Below are 16,781 nucleotides of genomic sequence, written 5' to 3' on the forward strand. Positions count from 1 at the left end.
TAGCTCATTGAGTTCCAGCACGCTCTCTATTCTTATGTTTTTAAAGCATCGTTTGAAATATGGGGTGAGTCGCTGAGTTATTTTCGTTTTGCACTTCATCTTTTATTTTCGTTTTGCACTTCATGCGTTTTCATGTTCACTTCTTGTTTCCAAAATATAGATATATTGCATGTAACTAATCAATAACTTTTTTTGCTACGCGCGAAAAGGCAACGGTTCTTTCGAAACGGTCCGGTTTCGCCGATAATTACTAAAAATCGGTCGTCCGGTCGAGAATGCCTTCCTTGCAGTAAATTCCGGTCCAGTCCGGGTCAGAGGACGTAGCTGGTTCGGTTTCACGCCCGCGACCGAATTTTGCAACCGGTCCCGAGCCCTAGTTCTTTGGTTCGATTTATACCCGCGGCAGAAGTACAGCCTGCAACCCTGATTTTCATGTTAACCATCTAGCTTTGCCGTTCTTGCCCTTTGATTACATTGCTTCTGAATGTGATATGAGGCAATAATAAAGGCAATTAATCAAAGATCTCAATAAATTTTATTATGATAGCTGAGGCATTGAGTTCGTATGATCCAAAGCAATTGGAGGTGGAACTATCAGAGCTAGCTTCTCTCGCGGCAAATGGCATGTTACCTATAGAATTAAACAGGTCAAGTTGCTAACTAGTGCACAGAAAGCACTAGACCCGAATTTAATGGAAAATCACAGCTCGTTTACGATATAGCGAGCAATCTGCAAAATGGATCGTCGTCGGTCCGATTTCAATGTCTGAGAGTTCTCGGGAATATGTGTGCAGATAACAGTACGACTCCTCATTAAAGACCTGTAATGACTAGAAGATCTAATTACGGGTCGTGCAGATGCCAATCGTGACTTAGTCATGCGGGACGAAGTATTTTTGCAGGCTCTGAAATCGTCACTGACTGCTGCCGGTGGGGAGAACGACAATATCAGGAATACAAGTATTATTGTTGCTTTTAATTTCTGCAACGACTACGGTGAGAGTATTGACTATAACTCCTGCATCGCGTTATTGCTGATATGAAAAAGAGCCAGCGCAAAAGTATTTGATAGACAATGGAGTCGTAACAGTATTGTTCTATCTGCTGGATAACCTTCACCACGATGACATATCTGATTTTATCCTAAGAACTTTGGAGATGCTCATATTAAACGGTATAACTTACTTCTTTCTAAATTTGTTTTGGATACTAAACTCGAGCAGAAGCTATGTCCGAGAGTATTTTACCCCCGTCGGCGTTACATACGCTGATACAGTCTATTGGGCTATCTAGCATTGGCGAATACTCAATTTTGATCACGAAAGTGCTTTCGTTTAAGTCGTTCCAGTCAAGAGCACTCGAAAATGATCTTTTTGATCTACGGAAACTATGTCATCTTTACGAAAAATTTGCCGAATCAGTTGAAGCAGAAGATGCTAGCGAGGTATTGGCAGACGTCCTGATGGCTCTTGCAAATATATCTTGCCTTGACGAGTTTCCGGACAAAGTCTCTTTGGATAACGAACTTGTTCAACTTTGGCGGTGTTGGATCTTGAACCGCGGTTCTGGCAGCGGAATTTCTAGTTTGCGAGCGGCTGGGCTCACAGCTTTAGGCAATCTCGCTACGAATGGTGTGCATGATGGATGTCATATGGGAGCGGCATGTGTGCTAACGTATCTGTGCAGAGGCGGCGTGTATCAAAGTTGTTCATGATCTACAATTACATAACGATATTATATGCACCGTGAATATAATGACTTCGGCACAGGAACTTCATGCCGCCGGAGGATTTCTCAAGAATTTAGCCATCAGTGGTAAGATTCAGGTTTCAATGTAGACAATGGTTTCTAATTTTTTTAGAGGAGAATAAACGACAATTAGTGGAGGAAAATGCATATACAGCGGTCAAAAAACTCATCAATAAAGATATGTCGCCTCAGGTCGTCTTCTCAGGTCTCAGCGTGCTACGACAATTAGTAAACAATTCATACGAAAACGCTTACGATCTTGCAAAATCAAATCCAGAAGATGGAATTCTTTCTCGGTGCTTGGAGATAGGGAAAAAAAACGAGGAGAAGAACTTGAAGATAGAGACTGCAAGGCTGTTGTGTGCGTTTATTAGAGCCACAGCTAGATTGGCTTGTACAGATGAGTTATTGTCGCTCTTGACAGAGGCTTTCTCGAATGATATACAGCAAGTAAAGTTACTTTTTGAAATCATACTTCAGCTGTTGCTCGACCAAGATCAAGAATCTACGTTTATTCCGGGGACTGTGTACGCGTTGTCGTTGTTTGCGCACGACAATGAGACGAAGAGCTTTCTCGTCAACTTGTTAGACGATCGGGACGACTTGACCGATAGGCTGAGACAGCTTATAGAGAATCCTCGAGTTTCTCGCGAAGTGATAATGAGTATTAACGCGATTTTCAGGGTTCTAGGCAATATAGTCTCGGAATTACCAGATGAAAGACCCCTGAGTAGATTAGTTGCTGAAATCGATGCGGAGATCGTCAGACGCCAATCCGTTCATACTGGCATTTAGCAATAAATATTAATAAACAGGTTGTATTATACAATAATGCATGGAGATGGACAACAGTAAATGATTGAACCCATAGGCGTAAATGAAATCTCGTCGATTGTCCGCGTACCGTGAATCTGTAGTGTGCGGCGGTCAGGGTAAGTCAGAACTTTCTGCCGCGCCTGAAATCCATCAAATGTCATTATCTTCGATCAATTCATCATCTCGTTTTCCAATCTCAACTAATGCCACTGGGACGCAAACGCAAGCAACGGTCCGATGGAGAGGCAGAATCTGCACTTGTTTCTCCTGCGAAGAGGCAAACAAGATACCGCGAGTCTGTGGTCTCCGCGCCTCGTAAGGTGCCGTCTGTTGCAAGTAGTAGGGCTGATTCGTTGAGGGATTCTCTTGCAACAGCGGCTGACTCGATTGCCACAACTGTTACTGAACCTGATGGTTTTCCTAAAGATGAAGGCAAGCTCAAGCTGGTTGAAGAGACAGTAACAAGGTCTGAAAAGGACCACGCGGTGGATACGCAGATCGATGAAACATTTACGACCGATAAAAAAGATAAGGAAGCCGATGTCGTGACAAAGCAGGAACCGGTGACGAATGGCTTCAAGGAGGCTAAAGAGCACCGGAAGAGTATTTTCCCGCCTCCATACAAGCTCAGAAAGACTACCGGCAAGACTATTATCCCTATTCCCTCATTGAAGACAGAACCGCTCAATATCTATGTTGTTGGAACAGGTAGTATGTCTGAGCTTGGTCTAGGTCCAGATGCGAAGAACAAGGAAGTCAAGAGACCGCGGCTTAACCCTTTCTTGCCTATTGATAATATTTCGATCGTTGACTTCGCCGTCGGCGGTGCGCACGTAATTGCTATCGACAAAAGTGGAAAGCTATGGTCTTGGGGTTGCAATGATCATGGTGCATTAGGTCGTAATACGTCGGGTGGCGAGGAAGGCATGTTGAGGGACATGGACGCCGACGATGATGATGACGACGGCGATCTGAATCCTCTGGAAAGTACACCGGCGTTTGTCGAAAACTTGCCCGATGATTTAGTTTTTGTCCAGGTCGCAGCGTCAGACAACTTGTCATTGGCTCTTACCAGTGAAGGAAGACTCTGGTCATGGGGTACATTTAGAGTAAGTCAACAAGCAATTTCTCTGACGGGCTAATATTAACATGGTACTAAGTGCAACGAAGGCGTTCTCGGTTTTAGTGACGAAGTTGAGTTTCAAGTCACTCCGGTCCAAGTCCCAATCCCTTACTCAGTCGCTCAAATAGTTGCCGGAAAAGATCATGTAATCGCCCTTACCACTAATGGCAAGGTCTTTTCATGGGGAAATGGACAGCAGTTCCAGCTTGGTCGTCGCGTCGTCGAACGCGCACGTATGCAATCGCTACATCCAAGAGAATTTGGCATTAAAAATATCAAATTCATAGGGTCTGGGGAATTCCACGCGTTTGCGATTGATACATCAAACCGTGTAATGGCATGGGGTTTGAATCAATATGGACAGTGTGGAATTCCGAGTGAAGGCGCGGGCGAAGATGGCGCTGTTGTGACATCTCCCACGTATATTGACGCGCTTAAGGACGAAGATATCATTAGCATCACCGGTGGTGAACATCATTCGGTTGCATTGTCTTCGACTGGCGATATGTACAGTTTTGGACGGTTAGACTCCTCTGAGATTGGTGTCAAAAAGGATGAGCTTCCAGAATCTATAGTAAAGGATGCCGCTGGACATCCGCGATTCCTTCCCATTCCAACCAAGGTGGATGTGGAGGATGATACGAAATTCAAGCTCGTGACATGTGGTAGTCATCATAATATTGCCTTAGCCAGAGACGACGGATCTGCGTGGTCGTGGGGTTTCGGCGAGACGTATCAGGTTGGTCAGGGCCCTGCCGCTGAAGACGTTGAGGTACCTACAAAGATCGAGAACACGGCCACCAGAGGGGTTAATATGCTTCTTGCCGGAGCTGGAGGTCAGTTTAGTGTTCTGGGTGGTATCCAATAGAAGCGGTGTATTTTAATTAGACTTCTAAAAGTTGTGATTAATGAACCGAAAAAGTTTGGAGAGTTGTAAGCTATTTGGAAGATTGTTAGTAATATTGTTTTTTAATGGTATTATGCATTCATGCTGCTATGAAAATTCGTTATCCTAGCCAGTGCACTTAATTCTTGGTACATAACTCATATACTCTGTGACAAAGTACATTCTAATAATACAAGTTCCTTAGACGCTAGACTGTTAAATACAATTAGATATCATTCGACAGTTAAAATCTCCCGTAGCCGACTAAGCTTTGTCTGCAAATATAGACATGACCGCAAAAACACTATAGAATAACATCAGTGGGTAGGCAACTAATGGCCGCATGTCTGAGAGTTGAAGAACAGCGACGAACATTGCTGAGGATGAATATGTACACCAGAATATCGCCAAAGTCGAGATAAAATAACCGATCACGTTACTAAACACATCAGCATTGTTACAATCTAAGTCCGTTGAAGACTTACTCCATCGACATAACCACTCCGAATGCTGAGGCACAGACTAAAGGTAAGAGACAATAGCCCAAAACGCTTGCTGTTCGAATAAAATCGATACTGCTTGTGGTTGCCATGAGGTTCATTATTAAATGCAGTGATATTGATCCGAGTAATGCTACTCCATAAATATAACCAAAATGAGCCTTTCCTGAAAATAATAGGCATGTACCAAGCAGTAGACAAAACAATATGGGACCGGCAAGATCGGAGTCGTCCATGATGTTCTGGTCTACCCTTGCTAGTGGATTAAGGACAGTGAGAGTCTATGGACTAGTTAAATAAAGCTTTGGTAGAACCTGATTCAAGACTTCACAACTAACCTTTGATTTGATATGCCCAAAATTGATTCCCAACTCTACTCAGAGGTATTAGCTATATTTGTCCGAGTACGCCAAACCAACAATGCTACCTTCTAATAAAGGTGGTTCATCCGAATAGCCACCAGTGCCAAATGCCGCCAACCATCCACCACTTAGCCGCTCGCCACTTGTAGCTGCCGACATCCCATCTACACCTCCAACTGAAGCGCCTGGAACTCCTCCACTGCCACCAAACGTCGGAATTGCGCCACCAATGCCGCCTCGAGAGTACTGCCCAGCAGAAGCAGCCGCTGCTGGTGTGTCATAGTTCGATGCGTAGAACTGAAGGTTGTTGGACCCGCTCTCTCCGTAATGCTGGTTTGGATACGACATGATTCTAAAGCCAAACTAGAATATAGAATAGACTATTGTGTACTGATAGTAGTTACACCATTGGCTTGATCAAAAACAATGCGTCATGACGCGGTCCGGTTATGACACAACAGGAAACCTTGCCCTTCGGATTACTCGAGTTCGTATCGCGCGGTGACAAATTCGCAGTATTGTCACCGACTTTTATACTTTTACCCTTTCCTTTCCCCTGAATTGGATGGTCGATTGCCATCCGTAAATTGCCCACAACTTGTATTTGTTTCGCACTCTAAAATCTATTGATCAGGATTGTCTATGTCAATGGATGATGTGCCGCGAGATGTTCCCGCTTTTACCGAGGAACGGGTCGAAGTCTCGTTCTCGCTACCATCGACTTCGGCATCCGGCGCTATAATTGGGATCCTGACTGCGCCGACCAATCCTTCTTACCCGCCCAGCGTTGTCGTTATAATGCACGGATTCGGTGGGCACAAGAACTATTGCTACCATAAAATACTAGCACATAAGCTTGCCGAAAGTCCGCTGGGACTGTATTCATTTCGTTATGACTTCCGTGGGTGCGGGGAATCCGCTGAGATCGAGTCATCCGACGGCCGCACGCTTGACGAGGATTTCCACGATATCAAGGATGTGCTTCATTATGTTAGGGAAGTTAAGAAGCTTTATGTGCTGGCGTTAGTAGGACATTCGAGAGGTATATTTGCTGCTGTTGACAGTGAACGGCACTAATATGTCGCTTCGTTTAGGTGCCCTGGCTGGACTCTGCTATTCTGTGCGTTTCGACCCTTCAATTCCCAATATCATCAATTGCAGCGGCAGATTCCGAGCGGAACAGATTTATGACCGTGTAGCTCGCCAATCACCAACCTGGGAGGAAGACAAAGGGCATTGGGCTGACGTACCTCGATATATGAAACTGCAGAGGGTTTTCGTTCCAGCTAACGAGACATACAGCCTTGCGAAACCAAACATGAATGACATTTCGCGTCTGCCTGATTCGACGTCTTTTCTGACCATATATGGTCTCAAAGATACCCATATTTCTGTGAACGACTCAGAAATGTACGCCAATTTGTTAGGCAATCGACACACGCTGAAGTTCATCCCTGAGGCGGACCACAACTTTTACGCTCACGATCTGGAAACTGGCGAACGCATTAATTACAATTCCGAAGTTGTCAGGCTCATCACGGATTGGATTTCACCAGAATCGCGACGTAAACGTTTCCACGAGAGAACCTACTATGTGGGTGCTATCACTCGCTGGAAATCAATTGGTGGGGTGCTTAATTGTCGTGATTTGGGCGGTTGGAAGACTCGAGATGGCAGATACGTTCGAACTGGCTACATTTTCAGAGCTGCGCAGATGAGTACGGTCACAGAGAATGGCAAAATTGCTCTCAAAGATCTAAACATTTGCAAGTCATTTGATCTGCGGTCATCCCAAGAATGCCAAAAGAATGGTGCCTATGAGATTCCAGGTTTGGATAGACAGCACGTTCCTATGGGTGTAGATGGAGACATTTCGGCTGGCGAGATTGCTAAGAAGCTGGAACAACTCTCTCTGGGTGCCGAAGGATTTTTGATTGTTTATAGAGAGTTTTTAGAAGAAGGCATTACAGCATATCGGACGATCTTAGAGTACATTAGAGATCACTCAGATAAGTCCCTAATTATACATTGCACTGGTTAGTACACAGATCGGAAATGCTTTCTTGTGCAAGAATTGACAATTTGTTTTAGCTGGCAAAGATAGAACGGGTGTTATCTGTGCTTTGATTCTTATGATAGCTGACGTCGATGCGGATAATATCGCCAGGTATTATGAGCCATCCGATACGTTGTTTTGTTTTTGCTAACAGAGAAATGGCAGGGAATATGAAATGACACAGCTTGGGCTTCAGGATGAGTATGGCCGCGTGCTGTCAAGTATATCCAACTTGTTCGCAGCAGCCAGTCCAGATCTCATCAAAAATATTATGAGCTCAAAGTATGTGCCAACTAATTTCTTTTTATTGATCTATTTTAACAGCACTGTTAGCTTTGAGGCGATGCGCAGAATGATCGACATTATTAATGCAGAATACGGAGGCGTTGAAGGGTATTTGCTCAATTATCTGAAATTTACGGAACTAGATATCGAAAGTATCAGAAACAATCTATTAGTCATTGATCCGCATGAAAGAGAACGTCGATCTGAAGGCCTTGTATTCCACGATCATTGTATGCCGACTGCGAGAGCTGTTCTATAGATTCTAGACGCCGTAAGGGGAAATTAAAATCTGATAGATATAGTACATTTCTAGTAGAATTTGAAAGTTGATAGAGCCAACTATCATCACATCGTACATTTTGACAGACAGACGTAAATAGTCTACAAAAGATCCGTTCCAACTCCATAATTAACGTGAATATTTTACATTTCTCGATGATACACAGCGGAAGAAATTACACAATTTTCTCTATCTCGTACACTAACATGACTTCCGTGGGGCCACCTTCCCAGCCACGGTTCCCACCAGACGTGACCATATATTGGCATGTTTGATCAATAAGAATGTCAGATATGGTGCCGCCGTGATGACCTGGAACGATGAGGAACGGTACTTTACTGGTTACAGTATTTTTCGCTGAAGCTATGCTTCCTGTGCCGACGGAAGCCTTTAGGTCGTATAGTCTGATATTGTCAAACGACGCGCACACGAGATGCCGTCCGTTCGGCATGGGGGTAACACAGCTGACAGGGCCGGATCCTCCCGGAAGCTTCAGCGATCGCACCGGTTTGTCCATTGCGTGGACCGAATACTCCTCGACTAGCGGCATGTTAGTAACTGCAACAATGCGCATGCAAGAAAATACGTACCTATTCCATTTCTGCGACCAATGTACACGTTATTGCCATCGAGTGCCCAGCAAGCACTCATACACCACGGAGGAACATTTGCTGCCAGCCCGATCTCGGATATGCACCGCGCCATTCTTCTATCCCAAATTCGCGATTTGCCGTCAATTGACGCTGTCAGGAAGATATTATTTGACTGACCTTCCCGTTTATTATCTGTTGTCTGACCATTGATCGTAGCTGACACTGTAGATCCCGTAGATGGCGAACAGCCAGATCCCTTTTGGCTGCTTGATAGTCCGTTCGGCAAGTCATTGATCTTGACGCCATTGGTGGTTGACTCGTCACCGGTCACATGAGGGTCAGCCACTTTTGTGTCGGCATCTCCAACTGCGACTTCCATAGCTGAATCTTCTAAGAGAGAATCCAATGCCATCTTGTCTTGATCGTCATCGTCATCATCTTCACCGAACAACGAGCCGAGGTCAGAGTCCTCGTCTTTGGGTTTGTTCTGCGATGCTTCATTGTAATCTTTACTGGCATCGTTGGTGGGATCGTCATTTGATTCGGCCTTGTGTGCAGTATACGACAACGGTACTGTGGACGCATTGTCAGGCCGCCATGCAATGACACTGATTTGGCCAGTACTACCAGTGAATTCCCGCACAATATCTCCTCTGTTGAGATCCCATTCGACAACATTCTTGTCCCAACTACCACTTACAACCGAAGTCTCGTCACGATTTAAACGAAGGACCGACACTGTGGATGTGTGTTTTTGTAGGTGTGCGTGTACGCGACCTTCTGCGTGTCTGATAGTTTGTAGCGTTATACCGCCAGTCTAAAATATAAATCTTAGCACTACATCCAAATTAGCCAAGAAAACGCGGCATACCTCTAGCCCAGATACAAGCCATAGACACTGTGATTGAACTGCCAGTGCATATACGGGCGATATTTTCATGTCATGCTCTTCCGGTGGACCTGTCACTGCGATAGCTAGTATGCAGTTAGATAACTCCGTGGTCTAAAAACAGGTACACATACGATCAGGATCAACTGGTACTTCGTTTTCCCAATATGAAACTAGCACACCAGCCTGCAGATTAATTAGTAATGATTGCAGCAATGATTAATTATATAAATTTCATAATACCTTAGTGATGGTGTCGGCGAACGGATGTTTCTGCGCGACTGTTAAGGGCAATTTTCCATTTACCGACTGATAAAAATCAAATTTCCGAATAAAGCCATCTTGTCCGCCAGTGAATAACCATCGCATGCTCTGCGGTAAGTCCATGCAATTTATAGAAGTGGACATTGGCGCTGCCACGTACGGAGCGATATCGTAGGACACGCATGTATCCAAACCTTCTAGAAGTTTATCTTTTGCGAATTGTCTGGAATGTGAGTATGAATATAGCGCCAGAGCTTCGTTGTCAAGAATAACTGTCATATCTTTGTCCCCTTTTGGTGCCTTTCGCTGCGAGTCTGCTTGTGGCTGACCATATTCATCGTCGTCGCCTTCAGCAACTTGCTCTCCGTCACCATCTGCGTCGGCATCACCATCTCCTTCGTCCTCACCTTCGCCTTCGTCATCCCGATCGTCGTCATCATCGTCATCATCGACATCCATTTCGTTGTCACCATCAGGATCGTTGTCGTTTTCATCTACCCCCGCATCCGAATCTTGACCGGTCAGGACTTCGTCCTCTCGATCATCTTCGGAACGATCGAGGATATTATCGTCTTCATCCATATTTCTGCTATTGTTAGCAATTACGAAGCCATATATAGTCTCAGGACATTCAAATTCGTAAGATAGAGACAATTCTGCCAGTACTTTTAAGGGCCCCTGAAATTGCTTAGCGCAGTAAAACAATATAACGTACCAGTCACCGAAAAACATACGAGCCCCTTTCTACATCGACAATCGTCCCTATCTCTCAGGCACTCGTAGCAAGAAGAGCTGTCGACGTTGATATCAGGCGAGGCTGTGGAGGGGCAGAGTGTCCTATCGCTTATGTGAACAAAATTCAGGAGGTGGGTCGGAGGTGCGGTTACAATTCTCGTATGGAATATCGACGCGCGACTGTAAAACACATTTCGATTCACTACAACGATACACCTAATAGAGAATACAATTAATCGAACTACGACTTGGATGACCATGCGCCCTACTTTAATATCTTCGTTGGCAGCAGCCGCCAATACCTTTCCTGTCATGACGATTTTCTCACGTCCACAATGTGGCCTATGCGATGAAGCCAAAATATCGATTGCCAACGCAATTAAGCGTCTGCCGAAATTTAGATATTCAGAAATCGATATCCTGAAACCAGAGAACAAAGAATGGTTCGACAAATACGTCCGTGCCGAATTTCATCGTTGTATTATATTCAAACATTTACTTACTAACAGACGCATAGGCGTACGACGTTCCCGTGATTCACTTTCAAACTGCAGAAAACGAAGGCGTGAAGAAAATTATGCATAAAATTCATGAACGGGATGTTATTGATCTCGTACAGAAATCTATAGACGCCAGAATATTATCTTAACCAAACTACGAACTAGAATCCATTGGCTATAGCCATACATTACGCAATCATCTATGAATCTTAGAATTACTGCCTCGCGGACTTACAGCTTCGACTTCGTTTTCGCCGTAGTGTCAGCAAACCGGAGTACGCCCTGTTCGATTCTTTAGCTCAGTGGTAGTTAGTGTGTACCAAACGACCAACATACTTCTTGAATAATAGACGCAGCAAGGATTCCGTCTTGAGTAAATATTTTACCAAATACAAGTCCTTTACAATGTATTAGCCAAGTGCACGTAGTAATCCCACATTCGACTTGGGCCTCCTACCTCTAGCAGAACCAGTCCAAGGTGACTATAGCAAACTTAGGTACAAGTGCATATATAACAGTATGAGTAGTAGACACTTACCTCCATCTGGTATAGCATCCATTCGTCTGCCTTGAAAGGAGCCTATCACACTTAGCATGCTTACCAAAAAGATGTTCACATCGTCCTTATACGTGAAAATATATGCTGTGGTCTACATCATCGTTAATCACGTACTATTCCTCTTCCAAACATTCTTGGTAAAACGTACCCAGGCTGACCATCATGGCAATATCCTTGGCATTTACTCCGTTAATGCGTGCCGAAGTTCCTAAGAAACCGTTGTCACTGAAGTAGGCCAGGGCCATCGTATGCGCTCCTTCATTCTTAATCTTTCCCTTCGCCCTGACCCACATGTAGTTCTTCTTCTGATCTGGAGGGGTTCCATCAGGATACTCTATGATCTAGGGATCAACCACCTTGCCTCACAGCTACCTCAAATGATTAAGCTCACCGATCATGACAACTCTTGTATCCGTCGGAAGAGTAGCCGAGAGCTGTTCTGCAGACATAAGCTCGCTCTTTGTGATAGTTCCATTCTTATAAAGCTCTCCAACAATTGCAGTGTAGTCAGGAAGCTCGTCCGGCTGTGGCAGCAACGCTCCCGGGTAATCCGGCTGATGAGAGAGCGATGTTTTCTCCCGGGCCTGGAAAGATATTGTCGTCGTAAAGATACATCGTCCTCTCTGCCGTGCCTGAACTGTTCGTGTAATAAACGACTATGAAATTCGGAGTTACAAGTCAAAATCATCTTGGTACTATTTAGCTGGTTTACGTACGTGACCTTCACGAACATGCTGGACCTTGTAGAGAACGGGTAAGGCAGGATCACCCTGTGATGTCTTAGTACATTATATCAATCCAACCCAAATCACCAAAGTCGACATACAGCCAAAACGAAGTAGCAGTGCATGCTGTGGACATTGTATTCCGGTGGAACTGTGTTAATGGCCGCCATTAGTGATTGTGAGATGACATTTCCGCCGTAAAGGCCCCGTGCACCTTTCGCCATGTACAACGGCTCGGCGCTTCTGTAGAGATCTACATCGAGCTGTTCGATCTTCAGAAGTTTCTCTACTGGTGCGACGTCGTCGGAGGACGACACCATTATTTTGGGTGGAAGACTCGCGGGAGCTATTGTGTGCAGGGTTAGAGTAGTCTGCTCGCCGAGAACTCAAACTAAAGGCTATATCTGCGCGGCGCACACTCTAATACAAAAATATGTTAAGTTTTGAGAGAGTATCGGGCTGCAAGGATACCAAGATCCAAGGGAGGCGAAGTGGTAATTATAGTGTGTGTGTACCCCGGATCACCGAGGTTCCCCTGAAGTTGCCTCGGCTGTCGGCTTAACGGGCTTGCGGCTCTCAAGTCACCGGACTACAGGCACAACTTCGCAGCATATCACGCGGAACAGTCGATTAATAAACACAATTGCATTACAATATATTATACATATTTTTTCTTGACATACGCTGCTCCTAATACAAGAACAAACACTTATATTGCAAGCACCTGCTTCCTAGTAGATCCCAATCCCGAGACCCAATCCACACCTCGTTTGCAATCTTCAACTTCACAAAGACGGACCCACCCTTCCAAACCAAGAGCGTTGGATCCATATCTCTAGGCGTCGGCATCACCGTGACAGATCCGGTGCTCCAACCTTTCCACATTGCTACGCGGTCTTCCAGCAGACGGTTGAAGGCTGGAATATTGGAGGCGCCGCCTCCAACCACAATGATGTTTTCGTACATACGCTTGCCGCGAGATTCGTCGACCTTGCTAACTTGGGTGATGCTCTCAATAATAGCCTGGTCTAAAGGTGCCTGAATCGTGACGCGAGTGTTCATTAACGCGAGAGATAGCGCTTGAAACGATGGACCGGCAGCGGCACGAGTAGCAGCATTGCCACCTAAGGCGCCGGCAACCCCGGTGGCCGCAGTTAGTGATGCTGCTGCCGCCGAGAGATTTGCAGTAGCGGCAGGTGGCACCTCAGGTGCCGGTGTACCTGCCGCGGACGAAGTCGGCGTTTCATCTTGACGGTGAGCGAGTGAGTTGGACTTCGTGGATGCACGCGGTGTAGACACTGAGATTTGCTGTTGATGCTGTAACTGTGTCAAATTTGCGTCAACGCTTGGGACATACTGTGCGTAGAGACTTGTTTGCGCCTCAGACTATTGGATATGTCAGCAAAATATCGAAAACCACACCAGAGAGACTTACATAGGGATCATTATATGTTGAGTCGTAGATATCACTAGAACGGTCAAACAAAGTATGCCTGTTTTTCAGCTTATTCTCGTTCTCAAATATATCTGGAAAGAAATATGACTACACAGAGACACATCAGCATTCGAATCGACGGTAATATCGCATTAAACATACCATTGGACCGAGCATGACTTCATCAAACGTCTTGAATGAGTACTTTCGTGCTGACCGTCCCGGTGTCCGCTGATAAAAGTTGTATAGTTGGACAGTGATTTCGGCATCATTTGTCGTCGAGAATTTTGATTTTATCTCTTCCATTAGTGCCCAGTCATATTGATACGACAGATTTAATTCTTTGTATGGAAATTGTGACAACTCGAGTAGCTTTGCGAGTGTGAGTGTGATGTCATCTCCACCATATGGCAAATTGACCCTGATAAATTAGTACAACACGTCTCATTCGTATTCGTGTAATGACATACCTAGAGTCAACAACACACAGTCCCTCATCAACGCATGATATGGACGTCTTTTGTGCCCCAACGTCTACCACACAAGCCGACGAGATGCCGGCCCCAAATGTGGCAGCGACCGATTCCTGTATTATCCCTACTTTTGAAAATTGCAGTTCCCGGAACAGCATGTCAAGAAGCTCCGTTACCTGGACTTTGTCGTATAGGTCGGATATAACGAGGATGGCGGAGTACGAGGGAAGATCTTTCTTTGGAATGTTGAGTTCGGAGCTGATTGCATGCTCAAAGATGATTGATAGGTCGCCAATTAATTGACGAGTGGATTTATAATCAGTCTCATTGAAGTAACCGTATTTTATCGGCCAGAGAAGTCTATATCGAGGATTTGACAACGGTGGAATATTTAGAGCCTGACAGACGTTAGACACGGTTCCCGACTAGTCGTCAGATAGCACGAAGCATACTCTCTCTCCAACAATAATATTTGGACCAGTGGAGACATCCGTCCATTCGACGCGGTTTGGGTCATTATGATCTGGAATAGCCTCTGGAGTTGTTCGCTTATTGTATGACAGAACCGAATCATGAGAATTACTCGCCACTCTCCGTTTGTAAAATCGCATTCGTTCCTTAAAATCTTGCGATAGCTGTTTCTTGACTTGCAGGAACTATTTCTCAATTACTTGTGATTCAACTAAGGGACGAATGGAGTAGCACTCACATCTGGATCTGAAGCTGGTTTAAACGGCGGATCCGCATTACTCGTTTGCTCAACCTCAGCCGGCGACATTTTGTACGCGATGACGTTCGGTATAGTTATAGGATACGTATCAGAAGCGAGACCTATCCTTATATTGCGCGAGCCAGGGTGGATCACGATCACTTTTGATCCGTACGCCTCCTATTGTCGTAAGACTTTTGAACTCGTTATCACGATAGTGACAAAAAAACCTCTTCTTGCTCCTCTTTGTCATCGACGTCCATCTCGTCTTCATTATGTTTCGCGTCTTCCATTCCCTTTGGCTCCTTAGCCCGGGCCAAGTCATCTGCCAACTGTCGTAATATCATAGCCTGGTCATCCCGTTTAAGATATTCGCTATATCATAGTCAATCACGTTAAAATGTCTAGACAATGTCAGAATAATGGCACGTACGTATAGTAATTCTTCTGATTAATTGCGTTGGCTTGAACAAATGATGTGAACTTCAACTTGTTGTCGATCCGCTTTAGTCCGCTGTCAAATGGCTTCGGGCCTTTCTTCGCAGGCGGCATCTTCACTCACTTTCTCAGCGTCTATTACCAGAGCGTCAGGTATCTGAGTACGATCGTGTGTGGCGATATGTAAGTGGTGATTGTACACGGCGGTGCCAGAGTTTGGCTTTCACCCAATTCCAGGGTTTCAGGGACGGTCTCGTCGCGGCAAATTTCCTTTGCTGATCGATGCCGGCTATTCATACGTCACAGGAACGAACTACAAGGACATTTTTATCAAACTGCCTGCAGACCTTCGGGCTGTCAAGATTATATATGGACGAAATCTGATATATATATGGTTTCCGCGGTTTGTAGCATATAACATTTTCTTTTTGAGTTGGCTTATACAGTGTTTGTATGCGCCAGATGTCGTGCAAAGTAGCATACAGAGTTAAACTATCTCGGCGACAATTTCAGACGAGCACGACGCGCCGTTTAAATCCGTATAGATTTTATGACTGTACGTCAATCGTTCCCGCGAAGTGACATGGAGCTGATGAAAAGTAGTGGCCAAGCGATATCCTGCCTACGCAGTCGAACAGGAGGATGTGCAAGCAGAAGCGGCAAAGCTCAACGCAGCACCGGCACCTACACCGAATAAGCAGACAGCGTTCGACCCTCAGTTAGAGAAAGTGGGGACCGCGAGACCTCTGTCTGCGCAAGAACGAGCGAGTGAGTGCTCTGAGCAGTAGATTAGCAACAAAGCTAACGCACAGCAGAGATCGTGTTTGGTTCTCGGTTAGCTGGGCCGCAGCGACGACAGGCACTAGAATCAACATACCGCGATATCCTAGGCATTAAAGTTCCACCGCGACCGGGGGAGCCTGATAATTGCTGCATGAGCGGCTGCGTTAATTGCGTGTGGGAGCTCTACCGTGAAGATTTCGAGGACTGGCAGCAGCGGAAGAGGAAGGCAAAGAGAGCATTGATCGACTCGGGGCGGTTCGACTTGTGGCCGGAGGATTTTGGACCGAATCCGCGCGACAAATCCGCGGCGGAGGGTAAACGCTTGAGTAGGATGGAAGAGGAAATGGACAAGCAAGAAGATGAGGACCCGTGGAAGGGCATTGATGTGGGTATTAGAGTGTTTATTGAGACAGAGCGGCGATTGAAGAAACAGCGGTCTGGCAAAGCACATAATATTGCTCCGCCAATGGGCACTGAAGCAGCCGCTCCTCCTTGATGCATAATATAAACTCCTAGCAAAAAACCTACAAAAACTCGCAAAACCCGCAAAAATGCGAAATTAAGCAGAGTGTTTGGGAGTCTTTTGACCCCATAGGGGCTTCCAATCCACGAGGGACTTGC

The 16,781-nt window shown here is 45.4% G+C and overlaps 9 protein-coding genes across 9 annotated transcripts; 5 read left to right on the forward strand and 4 right to left on the reverse strand.

The window, feature by feature from the left end:
* Positions 1-397: 397 nt before the first annotated feature.
* V1508DRAFT_74878 (armadillo-type protein) lies at positions 398-2,604 on the forward strand. Its single transcript, XM_066943036.1, has 7 exons — positions 398-622; positions 672-800; positions 859-996; positions 1,049-1,174; positions 1,224-1,631; positions 1,687-1,815; positions 1,862-2,604. The coding sequence occupies exons 1-7, from the start codon at positions 541-543 to the stop codon at positions 2,542-2,544; spliced, it is 1,695 nt and encodes a 564-aa protein (XP_066792179.1). The 5' UTR covers positions 398-540; the 3' UTR covers positions 2,545-2,604.
* A 19-nt stretch (positions 2,605-2,623) lies between these two features.
* Positions 2,624-4,748, forward strand: V1508DRAFT_393826 (regulator of chromosome condensation 1/beta-lactamase-inhibitor protein II). Its single transcript, XM_066937979.1, has 2 exons — positions 2,624-3,674; positions 3,726-4,748. Exons 1-2 carry the CDS (start codon positions 2,769-2,771, stop codon positions 4,554-4,556), a joined length of 1,737 nt encoding a protein of 578 aa, XP_066792180.1. The 5' UTR covers positions 2,624-2,768; the 3' UTR covers positions 4,557-4,748.
* On the reverse strand, positions 4,653-5,914 carry V1508DRAFT_428571 (uncharacterized protein). The gene is made up of 4 exons (XM_066941812.1): positions 5,502-5,914; positions 5,413-5,447; positions 5,060-5,355; positions 4,653-5,013 (listed from the first exon to the last, which is right to left on the reverse strand). Exons 1-4 carry the CDS (start codon positions 5,782-5,784, stop codon positions 4,839-4,841), a joined length of 789 nt encoding a protein of 262 aa, XP_066792181.1. The 5' UTR covers positions 5,785-5,914; the 3' UTR covers positions 4,653-4,838.
* Positions 5,915-6,016: 102 nt separating this feature from the next.
* V1508DRAFT_428575 (tyrosine phosphatase family-domain-containing protein) lies at positions 6,017-8,114 on the forward strand. The gene is made up of 3 exons (XM_066941813.1): positions 6,017-6,478; positions 6,531-7,472; positions 7,528-8,114. Exons 1-3 carry the CDS (start codon positions 6,079-6,081, stop codon positions 7,641-7,643), a joined length of 1,458 nt encoding a protein of 485 aa, XP_066792182.1. The 5' UTR covers positions 6,017-6,078; the 3' UTR covers positions 7,644-8,114.
* On the reverse strand, positions 7,961-10,658 carry V1508DRAFT_428579 (WD40-repeat-containing domain protein). The gene is made up of 6 exons (XM_066941814.1): positions 10,538-10,658; positions 9,783-10,481; positions 9,674-9,725; positions 9,522-9,625; positions 8,648-9,467; positions 7,961-8,597 (listed from the first exon to the last, which is right to left on the reverse strand). Exons 2-6 carry the CDS (start codon positions 10,383-10,385, stop codon positions 8,233-8,235), a joined length of 1,944 nt encoding a protein of 647 aa, XP_066792183.1. The 5' UTR covers positions 10,386-10,481; positions 10,538-10,658; the 3' UTR covers positions 7,961-8,232.
* Positions 10,521-11,448, forward strand: V1508DRAFT_428581 (uncharacterized protein). The gene is made up of 2 exons (XM_066941815.1): positions 10,521-10,994; positions 11,056-11,448. Exons 1-2 carry the CDS (start codon positions 10,791-10,793, stop codon positions 11,185-11,187), a joined length of 336 nt encoding a protein of 111 aa, XP_066792184.1. The 5' UTR covers positions 10,521-10,790; the 3' UTR covers positions 11,188-11,448.
* V1508DRAFT_428582 (thioesterase-like superfamily-domain-containing protein) lies at positions 11,001-12,814 on the reverse strand. Its single transcript, XM_066941816.1, has 9 exons — positions 12,424-12,814; positions 12,314-12,367; positions 11,989-12,253; positions 11,746-11,931; positions 11,669-11,688; positions 11,577-11,618; positions 11,496-11,520; positions 11,375-11,436; positions 11,001-11,320 (listed from the first exon to the last, which is right to left on the reverse strand). The coding sequence occupies exons 1-9, from the start codon at positions 12,640-12,642 to the stop codon at positions 11,270-11,272; spliced, it is 924 nt and encodes a 307-aa protein (XP_066792185.1). The 5' UTR covers positions 12,643-12,814; the 3' UTR covers positions 11,001-11,269.
* Positions 12,815-12,952: 138 nt separating this feature from the next.
* V1508DRAFT_442859 (uncharacterized protein) lies at positions 12,953-15,657 on the reverse strand. Its single transcript, XM_066942362.1, has 8 exons — positions 15,373-15,657; positions 15,170-15,314; positions 14,940-15,119; positions 14,683-14,886; positions 14,228-14,628; positions 13,920-14,178; positions 13,758-13,865; positions 12,953-13,708 (listed from the first exon to the last, which is right to left on the reverse strand). Exons 1-8 carry the CDS (start codon positions 15,489-15,491, stop codon positions 13,013-13,015), a joined length of 2,112 nt encoding a protein of 703 aa, XP_066792186.1. The 5' UTR covers positions 15,492-15,657; the 3' UTR covers positions 12,953-13,012.
* On the forward strand, positions 15,640-16,677 carry V1508DRAFT_442860 (oxidoreductase-like protein). The gene is made up of 3 exons (XM_066942363.1): positions 15,640-15,933; positions 15,981-16,145; positions 16,193-16,677. The coding sequence occupies exons 1-3, from the start codon at positions 15,831-15,833 to the stop codon at positions 16,654-16,656; spliced, it is 732 nt and encodes a 243-aa protein (XP_066792187.1). The 5' UTR covers positions 15,640-15,830; the 3' UTR covers positions 16,657-16,677.
* The last annotated feature ends 104 nt before the right edge of the window (positions 16,678-16,781 follow it).

This window comes from Lipomyces doorenjongii, assembly GCF_038497915.1.
Source record: "Lipomyces doorenjongii strain NRRL Y-27504 unplaced genomic scaffold V1508scaffold_165, whole genome shotgun sequence".
Lineage (NCBI taxonomy): Eukaryota > Fungi > Ascomycota > Lipomycetes > Lipomycetales > Lipomycetaceae > Lipomyces > Lipomyces doorenjongii.

Bases quoted from the DNA above. Each gene is read 5' to 3' on its own strand.
- V1508DRAFT_428581 (XM_066941815.1), top strand. From the start codon at position 10,791: ATGACCATGCGCCCTACTTTAATATCTTCGTTGGCAGCAGCCGCCAAT. The intron at 10,995-11,055 runs GTCCGTGCCGAA...ACAGACGCATAG, and splicing joins AAGAATGGTTCGACAAATAC to GCGTACGACGTTCCCGTGAT.
- V1508DRAFT_428582 (XM_066941816.1), bottom strand. From the start codon at position 12,642: ATGGTGTCGTCCTCCGACGACGTCGCACCAGTAGAGAAACTTCTGAAG. The intron at 11,932-11,988 runs GTGAGCTTAATC...CCTAGATCATAG, and splicing joins TACAAGAGTTGTCATGATCG to AGTATCCTGATGGAACCCCT. The intron at 11,521-11,576 runs GTAAGTGTCTAC...AGTTTGCTATAG, and splicing joins GGATGCTATACCAGATGGAG to TCACCTTGGACTGGTTCTGC.
- V1508DRAFT_74878 (XM_066943036.1), top strand. From the start codon at position 541: ATGATAGCTGAGGCATTGAGTTCGTATGATCCAAAGCAATTGGAGGTG. The intron at 801-858 runs GTACGACTCCTC...CGGGTCGTGCAG, and splicing joins GAATATGTGTGCAGATAACA to ATGCCAATCGTGACTTAGTC. The intron at 1,816-1,861 runs GTAAGATTCAGG...TAATTTTTTTAG, and splicing joins CAAGAATTTAGCCATCAGTG to AGGAGAATAAACGACAATTA.
- V1508DRAFT_442859 (XM_066942362.1), bottom strand. From the start codon at position 15,491: ATGCCGCCTGCGAAGAAAGGCCCGAAGCCATTTGACAGCGGACTAAAG. The intron at 15,315-15,372 runs GTACGTGCCATT...ACTATGATATAG, and splicing joins AATCAGAAGAATTACTATAC to CGAATATCTTAAACGGGATG. The intron at 13,866-13,919 runs GTATGTTTAATG...GTCTCTGTGTAG, and splicing joins AAGTCATGCTCGGTCCAATG to TCATATTTCTTTCCAGATAT.
- V1508DRAFT_428579 (XM_066941814.1), bottom strand. From the start codon at position 10,385: ATGGATGAAGACGATAATATCCTCGATCGTTCCGAAGATGATCGAGAG. The intron at 9,468-9,521 runs GTATGCCGCGTT...TTTATATTTTAG, and splicing joins GGCTTGTATCTGGGCTAGAG to ACTGGCGGTATAACGCTACA. The intron at 8,598-8,647 runs GTACGTATTTTC...ACATGCCGCTAG, and splicing joins TGGTCGCAGAAATGGAATAG to TCGAGGAGTATTCGGTCCAC.
- V1508DRAFT_393826 (XM_066937979.1), top strand. From the start codon at position 2,769: ATGCCACTGGGACGCAAACGCAAGCAACGGTCCGATGGAGAGGCAGAA. The intron at 3,675-3,725 runs GTAAGTCAACAA...CATGGTACTAAG, and splicing joins GGTCATGGGGTACATTTAGA to TGCAACGAAGGCGTTCTCGG.
- V1508DRAFT_428571 (XM_066941812.1), bottom strand. From the start codon at position 5,784: ATGTCGTATCCAAACCAGCATTACGGAGAGAGCGGGTCCAACAACCTT. The intron at 5,448-5,501 runs GTAGCATTGTTG...ACCTCTGAGTAG, and splicing joins TGAACCACCTTTATTAGAAG to AGTTGGGAATCAATTTTGGG. The intron at 5,014-5,059 runs GTAAGTCTTCAA...TGATGTGTTTAG, and splicing joins GGAGTGGTTATGTCGATGGA to TAACGTGATCGGTTATTTTA.
- V1508DRAFT_428575 (XM_066941813.1), top strand. From the start codon at position 6,079: ATGTCAATGGATGATGTGCCGCGAGATGTTCCCGCTTTTACCGAGGAA. The intron at 6,479-6,530 runs GTATATTTGCTG...CGCTTCGTTTAG, and splicing joins GTTAGTAGGACATTCGAGAG to GTGCCCTGGCTGGACTCTGC. The intron at 7,473-7,527 runs GTTAGTACACAG...AATTTGTTTTAG, and splicing joins CCTAATTATACATTGCACTG to CTGGCAAAGATAGAACGGGT.
- V1508DRAFT_442860 (XM_066942363.1), top strand. From the start codon at position 15,831: ATGCGCCAGATGTCGTGCAAAGTAGCATACAGAGTTAAACTATCTCGG. The intron at 15,934-15,980 runs GTACGTCAATCG...GATGAAAAGTAG, and splicing joins TCCGTATAGATTTTATGACT to TGGCCAAGCGATATCCTGCC. The intron at 16,146-16,192 runs GTGAGTGCTCTG...AACGCACAGCAG, and splicing joins GTCTGCGCAAGAACGAGCGA to AGATCGTGTTTGGTTCTCGG.